Source organism: Blennius ocellaris (genome assembly GCF_963422515.1).
Source record: "Blennius ocellaris genome assembly, chromosome: 2".
NCBI lineage: Eukaryota > Metazoa > Chordata > Actinopteri > Blenniiformes > Blenniidae > Blennius > Blennius ocellaris.
The window spans coordinates 27,419,586-27,438,380 of record NC_137651.1 but is presented as its reverse complement, the minus strand read 5'-3'; the positions used below and the strand labels follow the sequence as shown (position 1 = coordinate 27,438,380).

The 18,795-nt window shown below is 42.9% G+C and overlaps 3 protein-coding genes across 3 annotated transcripts; 2 read left to right on the top strand and 1 right to left on the bottom strand.

Annotated features, from left to right (window-relative positions):
- The first annotated feature begins 704 nt into the window (after positions 1 to 704).
- vps26b (VPS26, retromer complex component B) lies at positions 705 to 6,673 on the top strand. Its single transcript, XM_080512371.1, has 6 exons — positions 705 to 1,444; positions 2,550 to 2,706; positions 2,877 to 3,041; positions 3,940 to 4,115; positions 4,220 to 4,362; positions 5,291 to 6,673. The coding sequence occupies exons 1-6, from the start codon at positions 1,222 to 1,224 to the stop codon at positions 5,426 to 5,428; spliced, it is 1,002 nt and encodes a 333-aa protein (XP_080368497.1). The 5' UTR covers positions 705 to 1,221; the 3' UTR covers positions 5,429 to 6,673.
- Positions 6,674 to 8,437: 1,764 nt separating this feature from the next.
- thyn1 (thymocyte nuclear protein 1) lies at positions 8,438 to 11,636 on the bottom strand. The gene is made up of 8 exons (XM_080507295.1): positions 11,572 to 11,636; positions 10,307 to 10,363; positions 10,091 to 10,233; positions 9,940 to 10,008; positions 9,757 to 9,849; positions 8,884 to 8,979; positions 8,649 to 8,799; positions 8,438 to 8,555 (listed from the first exon to the last, which is right to left on the bottom strand). Exons 2-8 carry the CDS (start codon positions 10,353 to 10,355, stop codon positions 8,509 to 8,511), a joined length of 648 nt encoding a protein of 215 aa, XP_080363421.1. The 5' UTR covers positions 10,356 to 10,363; positions 11,572 to 11,636; the 3' UTR covers positions 8,438 to 8,508.
- A 603-nt stretch (positions 11,637 to 12,239) lies between these two features.
- acad8 (acyl-CoA dehydrogenase family, member 8) lies at positions 12,240 to 17,800 on the top strand. Its single transcript, XM_080511494.1, has 11 exons — positions 12,240 to 12,364; positions 12,936 to 13,036; positions 13,845 to 14,014; positions 14,250 to 14,359; positions 14,462 to 14,538; positions 14,638 to 14,775; positions 14,867 to 15,002; positions 15,537 to 15,634; positions 15,720 to 15,872; positions 15,969 to 16,071; positions 16,165 to 17,800. Exons 1-11 carry the CDS (start codon positions 12,247 to 12,249, stop codon positions 16,218 to 16,220), a joined length of 1,260 nt encoding a protein of 419 aa, XP_080367620.1. The 5' UTR covers positions 12,240 to 12,246; the 3' UTR covers positions 16,221 to 17,800.
- The last annotated feature ends 995 nt before the right edge of the window (positions 17,801 to 18,795 follow it).

Genomic DNA, 18,795 nt, shown 5'->3' with positions numbered 1-18,795 from the left:
ATTGATTATTTAGTTGTATAATAATAATAATAATAATAAAAAGCAGCTGGTTGATCAAACGCTGCACAAGGCGCCTTTATTTCATTATGACCACCTGACGTACAAAATGTCTGTGCACGCCACTGAACATGATGTTTTTGTCCCATATTTGTATGAGAGTGACAGCAGGTCACCAAAAGGAGTACCGGCACTTCTTTTATTACACTTTAAGCACTGAAGTATTGAAATTCACTGTATAAAGTTGGTACATCCCAAATAAATGGATGCATGAATGAATGAATGAATGAATGAATGAATGAATGAATGAATGAATAAACAAACAAAATCAATCAATCAACCAATCAATCAATCAATCAATCAATCAAGCAATCAATCAATCAATAAATAAATAAGTAAATAAATAAATAATTAAGTAAAAGGTATTAATTAGTATGTGGTATTAGTAAATCAAAAAATTATATATAAAGTCAAAAAGTATTATTTTAAGATATTTGAGAAAATTTTGTACTTTTTTCCGTAACGAAGTATTTTTGTTTCACGTTACTTCCGGTCTTCTATCGAACCGAGAAGAAGTGACCCCGGGACAGCAGAACCTTCAAAGTAAGACACCAGTCCATTGAGCGAGTGCTGGACAGAGCCGGCACGTCTTGGTCTTATTGTGAAAGTCCCCACCCGGAAGTAGACGGACTAACGTCGTAAGCTAACGTTGCATCCTGACGATTTGACAACATTTAGAACGTTTTCCTCCCAGAAAGACAACAAACATGTGATATTTTCCTGCTCGTCCAGCACCTTGTCCGTCGCAGACTGTTTCGTTACCGCCGCAGTTTCTTTATTTGTGACATTAGCTTGACTCAAGGAGGGGAAAAAAAAAAAAAAGCCTCGTCTGAATCGTATTGTTATCATTATTATTGTTATTGTTATCGTGCGTTCGCAGCTGAACTGTCTTCTTGCTCGTTGTCTCTGCACGGACAATGTCGCTGAGCTGGAGTTCATTCACACACATCCTTACTCTTTTCTTAATGTCTTAGCTGCGAGATTTCTCCTCCGTTTGTGCACCGAGCTTCGCACACCCCGCCAGGCCTTCATGTTTGTTTGTTTTCTCTGAAGCCGCATTTTATTTTATATTTTTTGTTTGTTTTCTTTTCTTTAGTTTAAAGGTTACTGCGAGTGCAGAGAGGGAGGTGGGGGGGGGGGAGCCGCGCGCGTCTCGTTATAATAATGAGTTTCTTCAGTTTTGGACAAAGTGCAGAAATCGACGTGGTGTTAAATGACGCCGAGACGAGGAAAAAGGCTGAACACAAGACGGAAGATGGAAAGAAAGATAAGTACTTTCTGTTTTACGACGGGGAGACAGTCAGTGGGAAGGTCAACGTCACTCTGAAGACCCCTGGAAAGAGGCTGGAGCACCAGGGCATCAAGATCGAGTTCGTCGGCCAAATAGGTGGGTATAAAGTGTAATCTGAGGTGGAGACACTCCTGGATTGCAAAGGAATAAGATTGTTTTTAATAGATTCTCCAGTAAAAGCAACCTCCCTACTTATATCTACCCAAAAGAAGGCGTTGGTACTTGGACACTCAAGATTCAAGGCTTCTTTAAATGACACCTGTGGGTAGATTTACGATGAGAATCATTATTTCTATCATTCATTCATTTCAGGCACGTGACATTTCAAACATTTTGTGCGATAACATACATAAGCAATACCCCCCCACGTATCCCAAAATATATACACCATTTGATGTTAAGAAATAAATTATAGCTTATGGTAATGTAGTTATGCAAGATATATAATCTATGTTTAAGTATACACACACATATTTATTAATACACACACACACACACCTCATACATCTGATTCACATGACTGAAAACGGGTGGGAAGAAGTAAACTTATCAGATCCTTCCCCTTCGCCAATATTTAATAGTTATATTTTCTGATTATCTTTCTGCATTAAGAATAGTTAATATTATATTTGTAAATATAACAGTAAGAATGTTATTTAATGAAGAAGATATATATATATTTATATATATAAACCCAATTGATCGGATTCTAATCCGTGTGGCAATGAACATTTTAAGACTCGAAAACAACAAAATTTTGATTTCCAGAAGCCTACAGGAAAGCATCCACGTGTCTGTTTGAGATTAAATATTCCACTTGATTGATTCCACCATGTCAAGAGCCACGCTTTAGCCCCTCGTCTTGGATGACACCTCTCGTCACACTGCTCCCCAGCTTCTTTCCATATCCTATGTTTTTGTCACGTCCAAACCTTCAAGCGAGGCGTTTTAGTTGCCGTAACCTCAGCAGGCATGCCTGTGTCAGTGTGGATGAAAAACTCTCCCTTGCTCTCTAAAACCACCGAGTACATGAATATCTGTGCGTGGATATTTACTTCACTTTTACTTAATGTTCCAGCAGTATTTCTATATCATCCTCGGTCTGAGTCATCGTGCTCCTGGTTATTAACCACCCCGAAATCATCAAACACAGTTTTCTTTAGACCTTTTTTTTTGTGTGTTCACCCTCTCTCCCCTCCAGAGCTGTATTACGACAGAGGAAATCACCATGAATTTGTTTCCCTGGTGAAAGATCTTGCGCGACCTGGTGAAATCACCCAGTCGCAGACCTTCGACTTTGAGTTCACTCACGTTGAGAAACCGTACGAGTCCTACACGGGCCAGAATGTCAAGCTACGGTATGTTTGATCGCTCGCTCTGCGGAATGATTTACCCCGAGTGTCACCCTGTAACCAGCCTGCTGACTTTTAAACTCTGTGTTTCTGAACGTCATGTTTTTCTGCACATGGAGATGATAATAGAATCATGGGATTTCTTTCTGTTTTAAATCTCCCTCTTCCCCGTTCAGATATTTTCTCCGTGCCACGGTGATCAGAAGACTAAATGACATCAGTAAAGAAATGGACATTGTGGTCCACACACTCAGCACCTACCCTGAACTCAACTCCTCCATCAAGATGGAAGTGGGGATAGAGGACTGTCTTCATATCGAGTTTGAATACAACAAATCCAAGTAAGACCTGCCAGGACTCACAGAGCAGTTGTGTTTGTCTCCTTTTTATTTCCTTGTAGATTCATCAAATAGACGCCACAGTGTTCCATCACTGAGGGACGTGGACGTCAAACAATTGCAGCTCTTAAACGTTCCAATTCTATGGAGAGTATTCGGGTCACTGAAGAAAAATTTAATTCAGAGATTTTTATGCACTTTGAGAAAAAAGTCAAAAATCGTCAAGATTTTTTTGGTTTTTTGGTTTATCTGGTCCAAACATCATCATTTTTGCCCGTGGATGCCGAAGTAATCACATTAAATCACACAATTCTGACTATATAGCGTTGCTTATTTCCAATTTGTATTTACAAAGAAAGTTAAAAAATCTCGATTTTGATTTTCGCCTGTTTTCTCAAAGTGCATGAGGTTTTTGTTTTGTTTTTTTATCTCAGAATTTATTATTTTCTCTAGTGGCCCTAATACATTTCCGTACAATTCTATTAAGGTAAGGAAAAGATTTTTAATGGCACCTGAGATGTAAAATCAATATTGCAGATTATTGCAACAGACGGTCGTATCACATTCAGCCTCCATGTAAAATCGGAAAATACCAGTTTTAATTTAGTACTTATTAAATCCAATGTTTGTCTAAATGACTAAATCTATACGTTGAGCCTGTAATTAGGTAATTCCACCGGTGAAAAATTTTAATTAATAGTTTGTTTCATAACATGGTTGTCTGTTCTTGTTCTAACACTTCAGATTAAAAAGAATATGTATATATATCATCAGAAAGTCCATATTAAAACGATGGCTTTAATGAACACCCACATGTTGGCTATCAGAATTAATGACGATGAGACGTTGTTGGACGACGGCCCTCTGCTTTATTCCTGCTTGTGTTACTCTCTGTCGACAGATACCATCTGAAAGATGTCATTGTGGGAAAAATCTATTTCCTGCTGGTGAGGATTAAGATTAAGCACATGGAGATCGACATCATCAAGCGCGAGACGACAGGCACCGGCACGAGTGTTTATCACGAGAATGACACTATCGCCAAGTACGAGATCATGGACGGCGCGCCGGTCAGGGGTAAGCGCCCGCCCGCGCAGAACAGATTGTCGTTGCGTAAAGGTGCACGCCGTCCATCACGCCGTCCACCGCGCCGTCCTAACGGTGAGTGTCGTTTTTTGCAGGGGAGTCCATTCCCATCAGACTATTCCTGGCCGGATATGACCTGACGCCCACCATGCGCGACATCAACAAGAAGTTCTCTGTGCGTTACTACCTGAACCTGGTGCTGATCGACGAGGAGGAGAGACGCTACTTCAAACAGCAGGTGGGCTTCGTCCAGCTCCCATCAGGTCAACATACCAGGCGGCCCTTTTTTTCGTTTTGGTTTGCCAAAATAAAAACATGAACGTCCTTGCTTAAATTAAAATTTAAATAAAAACAATCTTCGGAGGTGCTGCTTCTGCTCTCACCTTCTGTGTGCGTCTCCAGTAAAAATATGTAAAACCGTTGGATTGGGAGATATTATATAAACATGCTCATGAGCTCCTAAAGAGTAATGTGTACTTTATTATGTGGCTGCAGATCTTAATGGATTAGGGGAGAGACTGGGATTCGGCGGTGCATTTCCTGAATTTATCAGGCTGATCCGCAGCAGTAAGCTTTCCTGCAGCTGCTCTCACTGCACCGCCGCTTCTGTGGCTGGAGACCAAGGAAGGTTCGATTAGCTGTATCCTACCTGAACCGATATGTCCTCAGTGCCACACTCAAGCAAACTAGTGACAGAACCCAAATAGTTCCATACAGTTATAAATATACCCCAAGGCACCATCCATCCACTATATCAGTATCCAACTGGAGTTACGATCATCCACACGGGGCGGCGTTTTAGGAGCCCGAAAAACACAGGTTTTTTTTGTTTTGTTTTGTTTAGGGTTTTTTTTTTTTAAACACGGGTCCCAGAGTAGGGAGTCTACTTCTAAATTTCTATGTGCACCGTGTTTTCTTCTGCATTTTGAGTGAATTTTGCGAGTCACGGCGCCCCTAAAGGCTTGGCATGTGTACTACACGCCCTTAAGCCTCTGTTGAGCGTTCACAGTGACGTGTGGACGGAATTTTTGGATTATTATTATTAGCTGTTATTTGAATTGTCTCAGCTTCCTTTGCGTTTGAAAATGTGTCGACGATCTTACAACGTGCATAAATAACAGACAATATCAACGGAACCTGTCGTTGCTTGTGTTCCCCCGCTGCAGGAAATCACTCTGTGGAGGAAAGGCGACGTGGTGAGGAAGAGCATGTCTCACCAGGCCGCCATCGCCTCCCAGAGGTTCGAGGGCTCGGCCGCCTCGGAGAGCGCGCTGGAACAGGCCGCCAAGGAGGAGAGCGGCTAGACGCCGCCTCCAAGCCCTCCGCTTCCGTTGACTCGTCCGCGCCGGAGCGAGCGGTGGCCGTCCCAACACCGCGTCGTAGCCGCCGCCGCCGGCAGCGGGCGGAGGAAGGAGGGAGACTCGACGCACGCCGACACTGTGTTGAACCACAAAACAAGACGTTTGCATGAAACGTTCCGAGTGGCTTCAGGCTGCTGCTCCTCTCCTCCCTCATTCTCACATTTAGTTCTTCTTTACGGGAATCAAAACTAATCACCCGCTGCCGTGTCCGTTCAGTAACACATGTCCAACTTTTGAAGTATTTTTGTTGTTGTTGTTTGTTTTTTTTTTAAACTTCTGTTTGTTATTCTAACTCGATCGATTTCTAATCTCTTTTATGTTTTGCTAACGAATTTCCACAAGGTGTATCTCTGACATTCCACATTTAACAAGCGCATTCCTAACATTGGTATGAAGTCAAGACATCTAAGATAACTTTGCACTGTTTTACGTCGCTGAACTTTTTATTTTCCTCCCCAGTTTGTGTGTGTGCGTGCGTGCGTGTGCGTGCACAACAAGAAAAACAAAAGAAAATGAAGTGTGGGAGGTGGAAACTGGAATCTCTCGCTCGGACGAGGAGGCTAAAGTATTAACCCACATGTTTGTTTTTTAGCTTTGGAAGTGTGTAAATAAGAGCGGCTGAAGCTGCTCTCCTGTTGGGCTCGTGTCTATTGGTTGTCCAGTTACACGTATGCTTTACCTCAGCATTCCAGCGGTGTTAGGAAAGGCTGTCAAAGTGTCTGTATTATGGTCCGATAGAACCACGTCCTCTGTATTCTTTTCATTAGAGACTTCGAAGTTGTGCCTACGTGTATCAAGCAAATGAAATCCTCCTGCCTCTAACATAATTTTAGTCTTTTAACCAGACAAAGAGTTACGGTAGAACTATCTATCTTTTGCAAAATGCTAATAATTAATCTTTGTCCCCCAAAAATGTCAAATAAATTGATGCCAAATGGAATAAAAAAAAAAAAAGCTTGAATGTGATTGTGTTGGTGGAAAAATGAACATAATGTGTGATTATGAAAGTGATCCACAAAATTATTTTGTACTGGCTCTGGAATAGTGATCACTTTTTCTTTTTCTCTCCCGAGACATCAGCCAGCTGTATTACTGCTGGTCAGGTTGAGTGTTCACAGCAGTGGAAGGAGAGCTGTCGTTCACTTTTTCACTTCAACCACACATTTAGGAAAAAAAAACAACACAAGGTCAGACCAACACGTCTGTTTCTGTATGAAAAGGTTGGGGTTTTCTTTAGTTTTCCAGACTAAATGTAATAAAATGAAACATTGCATTTCAATATTTTCCCATCATTATGGCAGATCATCTTCCAGTGCCTTGTCTCGTGTGTCCTCTTTCCTCTCGTCCGACGAACGAATGAAAGAATCCAGGTGATATTAACGTGACGTGCCAACATGCCGTATTTGCAGCATCACTTGGACACGTTCCAGCTTTAAAAAGCCGACCTCCACAAATCCACTGAAGTATGTAAAAGCCGCAGTTTATGTCCGGCACTTAAAAATCATCTCGTTTGGCTCGATTACTTGCTCAACTCCAGCTTCATTTTCCTCCGGGTTTGTGCGGGAGGCCTGGCCAGGTTGTAGCCCGCCGGGATCGACTCCAGCTCATCATTACGTAGAGAAAGTATTTATGGGAGATGGATGGATGTCACCTTTAATATTACAGGCTAGAGGTTCCGAAAAAATTGGGGGAGGAATAATAATGTGACAGTTTCACGGTTCACGACTTTTTTCCCCCCCTCACCACAAGTCAAGCGAACGGCGATCATTCATATATAATGAAGTCACTTCAACATGTGAGTTGACCAGCAGGAGTCCATATAAAGTGTGTGTGAGGACACGGGCGGAAGGTCTTTACAGATCAAATATCCACACAAATATAAGTTGGTCAGGTACAAATCTGTACCGTAATGCAGCTTTATGACTGTGACTGTGTTGTTTTGGGTTGTGATGGGATTTTATAGTTTCATATCAGTACCACTGTTCTACATACTGCCACAAATTCAAGATGCCAGACGTCTTTTTATGTTTCTGTTCACCTCGTCGTCAGCGGGCGGCAGCCTTATTATGGAAGTTAATGGAGCGCAGAGTGTGAAGGTGTTTAAGTCTGAGAGGAGAAGTTGGAAACGGGCGTCTGACACTGAAACACGGGCTCCACCGCACAACTTATTTAAAACCTAAAACGGGCAAATACTTTCGCCAACGTTGGTTTGAGGAACCCAGTTAGCATCACCAGCATGTTAGCGGTTAGCTTATATCGATTGTAACTGTGTAGGTCAGGGAGCAACATCACTGTGAAACACTGAGCGGGGAGCGTGTCCATGGCAACAGACGCTGATCTCCTTTGACCTCCTCCATGAGGTGGCTCTCTCGTCCACTTTGTATGTTTATTTTGATTATTTTCCTTTTATGATATTCACTGTGGCTCAGTATAGTGGCCGTCTTTCCACCTGACTGTTGCAGGTTCGATTCCCTGCCTCCTCGTCAGCGTTGCTCCCAAAAGACGGATTGAACGATTTGCATGGCAGCTGGCTCCATTAGTGTGTGAATGGGTGAATGTGATTAACAGTGTAAAGCAGCTTGGGGACTGTCACGTGAACCACACATCAAATTCAGGTTTTACACTTCTTGGTGTAACGTGAGTATTTCGGCTCAAAGGATCTTTGCTCAGTGACCCGGTGATAGTTCTTCCTTCTGCTAAAATTAGGCAAATACTTCCCTGATCTGACCTCATTTAATGCAGATTATTTATGGTTTAGTTTTCATATGGAGATGCTCAATTTCCCTCTTATATTTCAGCAGAAAACTGGACAAAATGCATAAAATACTCTTTTAACTGGATGGAGTTAGAACACAATCATATCAGAATAAAGTAATGTGTGTATATAAAGCATTCACTTTGTGGATTCAACACCAAAGCCAGAATAGTTTCACAAAAACACATTTAACATTAGAAAGAGAACATTTTGGAGAATTGCCACACAAATAACTGAAGCAATGATTTTACTGCATCATGACAAATCGTCACAGCGGCTCTTTGTCCTCCAGACTCAGGATGAAGTCAAACTCCTCTGCAGAGAAGAAAGCAGAGTTCACAGCCTGCCCACGACTTCACTTTTTTTTTTTGTTAAAGGAGAAGCGATATCACTCTGGCTCTGGCGTACCGGTGGTGAGAGGCTGGACGGAGAGCCGTGCCCTGGTGAACAGTGCCATGTCCTTCAGAGGCCCTCCTTCAGCGCGGTGCTGAAGGTGGACGCTCTTCAGCTCCGACAGAGGAAGAAATCTCTTCATCATCCTCTGGTACTGAACGTCGACCTGCAAGACACGGAAGCGGAACTTCAGGCTCAGTTCGTATCTGTACTTGTATGAACTGAAGGAGGATGCTCTCGTCCAGCTCGCCATGCTCCACTTTGGGTTGTCGGGTTTGCTGCTGGCGTCATAATGGACGTCCTTCTTGTCGAACTGCGTGTGGTCCACGTAAGCTTCCTTAACAATCTGGAAGAGTTGAGACGGCTGACAGTCAGTGTGACGTGTGCAGCAGATGTGAGAAACTTTAATTCTGTGGACGACATGAGGCCCCGATCTGAGAGCCTCTGAGGTTTAACCACATGTAAATCACCAGAAATAATCTGCTCTTTGCTCTTTACCATAAAAACACCATCTAATACATGCATATTCATTTCACAGGGAGCATTTTTGCGGCTCAGTTCTGGGGCTGCCACAGTCAATTATGTGATCCGCATGTTTAATGTGGCTCAAGTTAGTATCCATAATTCTCATATATCCTGTGGTAGAAACTTGGTGACAATGTGTCGTGAGGATAACATGTTTAAATATCTCTGATCTGGAGCTTCACTTCAAGAACATGTGAAAATACGTAACGCGATACAAATTTAACTTGTTTACTATAGTTTATTATCCTTCTTACATTATATAGTTCTGTCTCAAAGTTTTGCATGTTCAAGAATTTAAAACAGGCGAAAAAGTCTTTGTTTGTATATATAATTCACCCATCAGCAATAAGGATGGTCACTTCCTATGTTTATGTGGCTTCTGAGAGCAGTGATTGGTTCCTAGCAGTAAAGCTGGTTGTGCTGCGTCGCCGTCTGTCATGTTATCGACGATTGTCATTCTAACCTCGGTTTTAACTCCCTTGCTCGTATTATGTTCAAACCAGTTTACGGTGATTACAATATGGAAGCATAAGCAGCTCCACCTCATGTGTTTTTCTTGGCGTACAGATTCACGTGGAGCAGCGGTGAGGCCAGTCACCTTCATGACTCCTGCGATGCCCGGCTCCTTGCAGTTGCTGTGGTAAAAGAAAGCCAGCTGCCCCTCCTTCATCTGCCTCATGAAATTGCGTGCCTGCAATGTGCCGGGAACAATGTTCAGTTTTTCAGAGGTTTTCTTTTTTTCCCCTTTTAAAAAAAAATGTTTTCATGGGTTGTTTTTGACCTGGTAGTTTCGCACTCCGTCCCAGCAGCCCGTCTGCTCAGGCAGAGCCTTCAGGTCCTCGACGCCAAACTACATCCAGGACGGAGCAGACGCATCAGACAACCCGCACATTTTACAACAGCTGAAAATGGCCGCTGCCGCTGCTGCGTACCTTCACGTCGATGCCGTTTTCAAAGCGGCTCTCAGGTTCGGACTTCATCAGCCAGCGATCGTACTGTGGAGGATCTGCCGAACTCTCCTCAGCTTTTCTCTTTTTCCCAGCACCGGAGCCCGATTTCTGGTCCCCATCGCCCCCTGAGGCAATGTGGTGCTCTTTAGTAAATACTGATAGATAACAGGTGTTTACTCCGTGTGACCTCTCGCTTACCTGAACTCCCAGCTTTACCCCCCACTCGGGCCCTTTTCTTTGGTGGCATCACACAGTCTGGAAAGAAAAAGGACATCTCTGTACACTGGAACATCTTAGTTTGTGAGGTCATCTGTGGCCCGACAACCCTGTGTGAAGGTACTTATATAATGACAAGTCACGAAATGCATGAATCTCAACGCCTGATCACGATTTTGACCTGAATTATACGATTCAGGACAGCGGCGTCATGCGCCGTCACGGACAGTCGCGACCTGTCGTCACGCGTTACAATAAAGAGCAAAAGCTACATGAATATCAAGAATGTCACAACTTAACAACCCTATTCAGATGTCTTATGCCCCATAAGTAATGTCAGGAATGTGCCAGGAATGATGAGAAAATGATATTCGTAACACATCGTTCCTGTGTACACCCTGCATAAGACATTCAAATTAATGGAAGGAGACTTTGTCAACCCAGGTTGAGGTTCACTGACCTACTAAAAACCCAATCATTCCCCTTCAAACGTTCATGTTGAACAATATCACGTAGACAATAGCAGTGTCAAGATTGTTTACTTAAACTCCCAACACATCTTTAGACTTCATGCTGAATGTTGTAAACAAGCTTGTTAACATCTGGTTGCCTCCACGACCGTGGATATCCGCGGCAGCACTCCTGCTTCTTCTTGCAGCTGTCAGATAGTTGATATTACTCAAACTGTGTGTTTGGGTTCGTTGTCCTTTGGTTCTCCTTACTACGCATGACTGGATCTGCTTGGATTGTATTGCTGTAGAAATGCCAAAAATTGAGCAATGAGTGAACCCTTGTTCCAAGATAATTCAGACTCCCCCTGCAATTTGTTCGAGCTCTTGAACTTTGTTCAAGCTCACCCCAAAGATTTACAGTCAGATTGAGATCAGGACTCATTGCTGGCCATTTCAAAAGTATGCCCAGCTGAACAATTATATAATTTTATTTCAAATTAGCAATGTCAGAAATTAAATCATATATGTGGTTTTGATTTGACTAACACGTTTTTTTATATCTTATCTTTTGCTGGTAAATATGCATGCAATTACTATTAACACTCGAAAATACTGTGATCAACAGGAATATTTCCAGCCCGAATAGTTTTTTGTGTGTGCAATTTTAATAGATCAACGTGGACGTCACGTGGTCGATATGAGCCAAAGCGACACACATAAAACCAAACGAACCCAACCTTTCAGTCACATGTTAGAAAACCAAGAAATACTTTTATAAATAACCATGAATCCTACCGCATGCAGAGCAGCGTCTCAGTACGCACGAACCCGCGTGAAAACCAACCGACACCACGTGACGATAACAAATTCACCGGTGCGCTTGATTCACTATCCGGCTCATCCCGTCAGACTCAGCAACACTGCGCCTCACCCTAACCCCGATTCAAATCATGTCCCTTTTTATTTAGTGTCCTAACAAAATGTGCATATTTATTGTTCAAATAACAATTGGGGCACATTGATTTGAATTCAGTGTCACATTTCAGATTTCAGGATCTGACACAAATTGGGTTGCACCTTTGAGTCGAACTCTGTATAAAAGATCTACGTATCCTGTCTTGTTTGATATTTAGCTATTTCTTATTTAATATTCTGCATGTGTTATTCTGTTTGGAGCAATGCTTTAAAATAATTTCTCTCCGGGAAGAATAAAATAGTTCTATTCTATTCTATTCTATTCTATCCTAATTAGAAGTATGAGCATACATTGTCATTTCCCTAGGATGGGGAAGGTCCACCCTGTCCAATTGCACCTTTGATTGGTGCATCATGGTACCTCATGACAAATATAAGCCAATCAAAGGCTGAGTAGAGTTGTGCCGTGCCTTTGCTGTAGTAGGATTAAAAGCAGGGGTCCAGCCGCCCTGCCTGTGTAAAAAACCAGCTGGACTCGCTGCTGTGGAGGTAAACATGGCGGGTCTCGGACCTTTAGCACGAATCGCTCGACTGGGCTCCAACATGTGTAGGAACCACCGTTTAATGTTCAATCAAAACTTCCAGCGAAGAGGAATAGCTTCATGTATCGACCGTAAGTCCAGAAAAGACCAGTGCAACAAAATAATTCCGTTGTGTAACTTGGTTAGCTAGCATGCTAATAACCTATATGACAGTCCGAAGAACACATAAGGAGACTGATGAAATCAAAACAAATTATCTTTTTTTTTTTTTTTTTTAGCAGATTTGATCATTTGTATTGTTAAGTTTATCCCAGCTCGCTGCCATTGGCTCGTTTTGGTTGTGGAGTCCTCCAGTGGTGAGGCGAAGGAGGCTTCACGCCTCTTTAACACCGCCCCTCTCCTCCCGGGCTGTTTGGTAACAACATCGATGACCTTAAAAGCCAAACATTTCATCTCACAACTTTACCCTCTAAAAGTGTGTTTTGTGTACAACTTTACATCGGTCCTGTGTATGTCACACACAGCAGCTGTGCACTTTCGCTGCTCCCGTGCAGAGAATGTTAAAAGACTGAGCTGCTGCAATTTTCATCCTGGACACACAAAACAGAATAAAACTCATCTCTATTTACTTTTATAGTGCATGCACATCATGTGCATTATTCCCTCGGCCTGTACTCAGTATCCTCTGCTTTTTCTTGACAGCTGCCCAAGGTCTCACAGATGAGCAGAAGGAGTTTCAGAAAGTGGCTTTTGACTTTGCAGCCAATGAAATGGCTCCTCACATGGCGGAGTGGGACCAGAAGGTACGTTTCATCAGGAAACACCACTGATTAATGTGATGGCAAAGCTTGTTCGGCTTTAAAATCTGGACGGTTCCATTTTTATTTATGTAGCGCCAAATGAAACACAGTCATTCCAAAGTGCTTTTAGAGAGAAAAACCCAACAATTCCACCTGATGACATTCCATCTCCCGGCATGAGAACCAGCACCTGGTCCAAGTAACCGTTGGTCCTGTGACCCAAACCGGCTCTCCACCTTGTCCTCACCCCCTGGAAGGACAAAACGTACCTCAGAATAAGCTTCTCTACTGTCAATGCTATATGGATCAAACAGGAATCTATTTAGTAGATGCTCCTTTGTTATTCAGTAATGTACACACCTGCACATTACAGACACTGTGCTTATTTCATAATTGGTCTCCAAATATCCTGTTTATGGTACCGAAAAGTTATTAATGCTAAACAGATTAATAAAAACATTACTGCTTGATGCATTTCACTAAACTGTTTTGATCCAATTGAGGAGTTTTCTCAAGAAGATAAAACAATATTGCAGCATTAACTTTGTAGAAAAGACCGAAAACTTTGGAATTAATGGAGAAGTAAACATATTTTTTTTAAATGAGAATGAGACCAGACATGATCAAGTCAAATTGTCATAATCGGAGCGTGTTCTTCGAACCTATTGCTTCTAGTCTAAATTATCTTGCAGTTCTTGTGTTTGGAAACATCCTCTAAACCTGAAGCTTATCGTTTTAAACTAAAAGTATCAGTATTGTGTCGTATATCCAGCATTATCTTGGCTTTATTTATTCATTTCTTTTCCCCCAGGAAATCTTTCCGGTAGAAACGATGCGGAAAGCAGCCCAGCTGGGGTTTGGTGGCATCTACGTTCATCCAGATGTGGGAGGATCCGGCCTGTCTCGGCTGGACACGTCCATCATCTTCGAGGCCTTGTCCACAGGATGTGTGAGCACCACAGCCTACATCAGCATCCACAAGTATGTAGCCCGCACACAGCCGGTGGCCTGGAGACGTCGCCGTGCGCGTTTTGATTCGATTTCTCTCATTTCTTGATTCAATTTTGTCCCCAGCCATCATCCTCATGTGTCTTAATATAGACGTCACCTTCTTGGGTCTTGGGTTCTTCCAATAAACCTTTGGTTACTCCAGCAGTTATTGAAACTGCCTTATCCAGATGTACTTACCTGCTAACCCACAGTTTGCTCTCTGCAGCATGTGTGCCTGGATGGTCGACACGTTTGGAGACACTGAGCAGAGGGAAAAGTTCTGTCCTGATCTTTGCTCCATGGAAAAGTTTGCATCCTACTGCCTCACCGAACCAGGTCAGTGTGTATAAGAGGAACGCTAGATATTTATAACTCGGCATCAGTATGGCGTTGTCGACGTGAGAAGACGACGTCATAATCCCGTCACCTTCGCTTCAGGCAGCGGCAGCGACGCAGCTTCACTTCTGACCAGCGCCCAGCGGCAAGGCGACCACTACGTCCTGAATGGCTCCAAGGTCCTTTAAAACTCTCCCTTGCCTCGTGCAATTGTATTCCTCTTTAGCTTCACAGAACATTTAGAAGCACTCAGAAACTGAATCTTTTCGTGACTTCAGGCGTTCATCAGTGGAGGCGGAGACACAGATGTGTATGTTGTGATGTGCAGAACAGGAGGAAAAGGACCGAAAGGCATCTCATGTTTGGTGGTGGAGAAAGGAACACCAGGCCTCAGCTTTGGCAAAAAGGAGAAGAAGGTACAGCTTGTTGCTGCTGCTGCTGCTGCTGGCAAACAGCCACTAGATGGCAGGATCGGGTCACAGCCGCCTCACTCTCTGTCCTCTCCAGGTGGGCTGGAACTCCCAGCCGACCAGAGCGGTGATATTTGAAGACTGCGCCGTCCCAGTGAGCAACCGGCTCGGTGAGGAAGGACAAGGCTTCGGCATCGCCATGAGAGGCCTGAACGGAGGCAGGATTAACATCGGTGAGGAGGAAAGCATTTTCCAAGTCATCGTGGTGACAGTCAACAACCGTTCGTGATCTCAACAAATGTCTTTTTTTCTTTTTTTTCCTGCGATGGTCACAGAATGTTTTGATTCACATAATTCTCCGCACACCTTGTACCACAAGGTACCTCTATTTATCTGATTAAATACGCCCCCCCTGTAATAACGGAGCGTTTCCAGATTGTAGACATGCAGGCGACTGCTAGGTGTCGCCACTCTGCACTCATGAAGGAACCGTTTCTTGTTTCCGGAGGGAGGAGTGCAAATGATAAGAAAGCAACATCTAGACACGTTTGTCTTGTAAGTCTGAGCCTTGGGATTTATCGGCCTTGATAAAAGCCTTGTGTTGGATTCTTGCGTGTTTCACCAAAAAGACACAATGAGACGTTGTGCAACTCGTGTGTAGAATGAAAGTTATTTTCTTCCCCTGTGGTTTTTTACCTTTAGCAGCGAGAGCAGCAGCTGGTTTCTGTTTCTAATGTCCTTCTGACCTTTGACCTCCCCGCCACCAGCTTCCTGCTCCCTGGGGGCGGCGCACGCCTCCGTGCAGCTCGCCCGGGACCACCTGTTGGTCCGCAAGCAGTTTGGAGAGACGCTCTCCAACAACCAGGTCAGTCCCCCCGCGACCGGCCGCTCCTCCTCCGAGGCCCTGAGCCGTCCGGGGTCGTGGCTGATCTGTGCTCCGCGTTCCACAGTTCCTGCAGTTCCAACTGGCAGAAATGGCCACCAAGTTGGTTGCGTCTCGTCTGTTGGTGCGCGAAGCTGCGGCGGCGCTGCAGGAGGGCCGGCCGGACGCCGTTTCCCTCTGCTCCATGGCCAAGCTCTTTGTCACCGACGAGTGTTTTAACGTGAGTCACACCGAGCAGGAAGTCGCCTCACGGAAACTGTTGTCAGTCTTCTAGAAATTACTTATTTATATATATATATATATTTTTTTAAAACAGATCTGCAACCAGGCTCTGCAGATGCACGGCGGGTACGGCTACCTGAAGGACTACGCAGTGCAGCAGTTCGTCAGGGACATCCGGGTCCATCAGATCCTAGAAGGTCGGTTTCATGTTTAATGCTCCAATATGAACTGATATTGTTCTAGTTTGAGTCGTTTTTTAACAGTTTTTCTTTTCTTTCCCGTCTTAAAAGGAACCAACGAGGTGATGAGGATGATCATTTCTCGAAGTCTGCTCACGGAGTCCTGATGAATCTTTTTTTCGGCTGGATCCTGTTCCTGTTGTGGTTTGATGTTTCATCACTCACACCCGTCAGACAAACACATTTTTAGTTCTGGTATTAAATCCGGTCTTTGACTGTAATTGTGCCTCGATACCAGTCTGATCAGTTCTGTGGGCTGAATTTCAAATTAAACCTGAGAAAATGCTTCACAATAGCAATCTGTTTGTACAATATCATACATGCAGACTTCAGAACCAGATGTGGGTTTATTTTGAAATGACAGAGTATTTTCTCTGGGTAAACGTCCAGTAGGAAGAAGAAATATAGAATGGAGTTTGGTTTTCTTTAATAAACTGTGGCTCCTGTGAAGCTGCTCTGAGGAACGCATCGTTTCTTTTCCAACAAGCTGCTCCTTTACAGTTAAACTGTAATTTCGAAAACGTATTTTTCAACCAGCCTTTTAAGTTAAAGGGGATCAGCTATGTGTTTTCTTTCAGGGGTTTGATCGAGGTTCACACCTGTCAAAGGTAGAGGATTTTAAATTCTTTGTTTTAACCCTCCCCCCCGCACTTTGCTGCTCAACCTGCAGCACCAAGTTCTTGTCATTTAACACCTGCCTCGCCGTCTTGCCGGCAGCGTTTCTGAGAAGCAGTTCAAACTGTCTTCAGACTGAAATTTTAACGAGTTACTTCAAGTTCCTCCACAACATTTCAGACTTTTCTTGTGGCTTGAAGACTCTTTCTTTGAGGAAGTCTGACTTTTTTCGGGTTGAATCGATCAAATGTTGATATTTTCGCTTGAGCTGCCGGGACGCCATCTTTAATATCCCAGAAACCCTTGCGGCAGGTTTCCCAGGATGACGTCAGTCAGGAAACGTAAGCACAGTTTGATGGCTGCGAATTACAGTTTGTTTGTAAACGTGATGGATTCTGGGAAACTGCAGGTTGGAAATAAGAGGTGATGGTTTTGTTTTCATGTATTAGTTTATTCTCTGCAGAAGTGAGACGTCTTTTCGAAAGTATATTAAGATGTAATTTGTATTATAAGATTTTTTTTTTTTCTGGTAGAGTAACTTTAAATGTGTCTCTCATTTGAAAAGGATCAGACTTCCTCAAACAAAAAGAAACAACCGTCTCCTTTTAAAACAAAACATTAAAACTACAACTGAGCTTTTCTCTAAGGGTTAGGGTTAGGGTTAAAACACACAAGTAATGCATATTAAATTGTGGGTGCAGAAAAAAGCCTGGTAACAACCGCTGTGAGCAAAGCTAATGGGAACCCAAATAAATAAATGCATACATACATCAATAATACAGTGACTTTGAAAAACAACAACATATGTCCCCTTTAACTGAAGACTGGTTGCTGTAAATCACATGCAGACTCAGCATCTCGGTCCAGAGTGGCCTTTTTTTAGTTTCTTTGTATTCTTGTGTTCCTGCTCTGTTACTGTATCTCACCAGGTTTGGTTTTATTCTTGGTTACTGTCAGTCTGCCTCAATGTTAGAAAACGTGTGTTGTGGATTACTTGAAATGTTACTTTACAAAAAGACACTCCAAATAAATTGATAAGTGAAAATAAAATGGGATGGTTTGTTTTTTTTGAGTCAGTTTGCATGTGAGGTTTGAACGTCATCCCAGAATATGAGAAATTTTAATCTCATTTGGGAACAACATGCAAGCAGATGTCTTTTGCGATACGGGAAAACATTGGAAATTTAATGATACAGGCATTCTCTCTCAAACACAGGATGTAGTTAAATTTTATGAACTGTATATGTGGTTGAAGTGTCCCTCTCTAAGCACAATATATGGTTACGGCCCATGAGTGGTTGCCATAGCAACAGCAGTTCAATGAAATTGGCCTTTTTTTAACTTTTTCCGCAATATTGAAAATGTAATGATGTTGGTTTTGCCTCTTAACACAAGATGAAGTCAAATTTTATTAACTGTATGTGTAGTACAGGTGTCCGTCTCAAAGCACAATGTACGGGTATAGCCCAGTAGTGGGCGCTATAGCACCAGCAGTGCAATGGACATGGCCTTGTTTCATTTTTTACAAAAGAGAAGGAAACGTCATGAAATAAAATTAACATTTTCAGAGTAAAACAAATTACATCCTGATATAAAGTAACCTATGACTGCAGAGCACAAGTTGTATTTTCCAATGATGTGTATTACAATTTGTTGTTACTTTGAAAACTCTTCCGTATATGTTCCGTATATGTGCCACAAAAGATGGGTTCAAAATTCAGACTGCTCCCAGTCGCAAAAGAGCCAAAATATTGCATACAGCACGGTAGCTCGTTTCCACGGCAACCAAAATGAACGTTGACGTAAAAGTACTTATTTTTGTTTTAATTCATCAAAAGGAACAAATGTGCAAAACTTTCTTTGAAACCTGAGCGACGTGGTTTAGACCCCGATGGCTGATTTTCTCCGTCAGCAGCTTTTAAAAGAGTGAATTAAACGTTGCGTGTGTGATCGTGTCCGCGTGTCGACCGTGACAAAGCTGATTCAAACACTCCAGAACACTTTATTGAAAAACAAAAACAAAAAAACCAAAGAGCCATGTAAGCCTTTCAATATGAACACGTCACT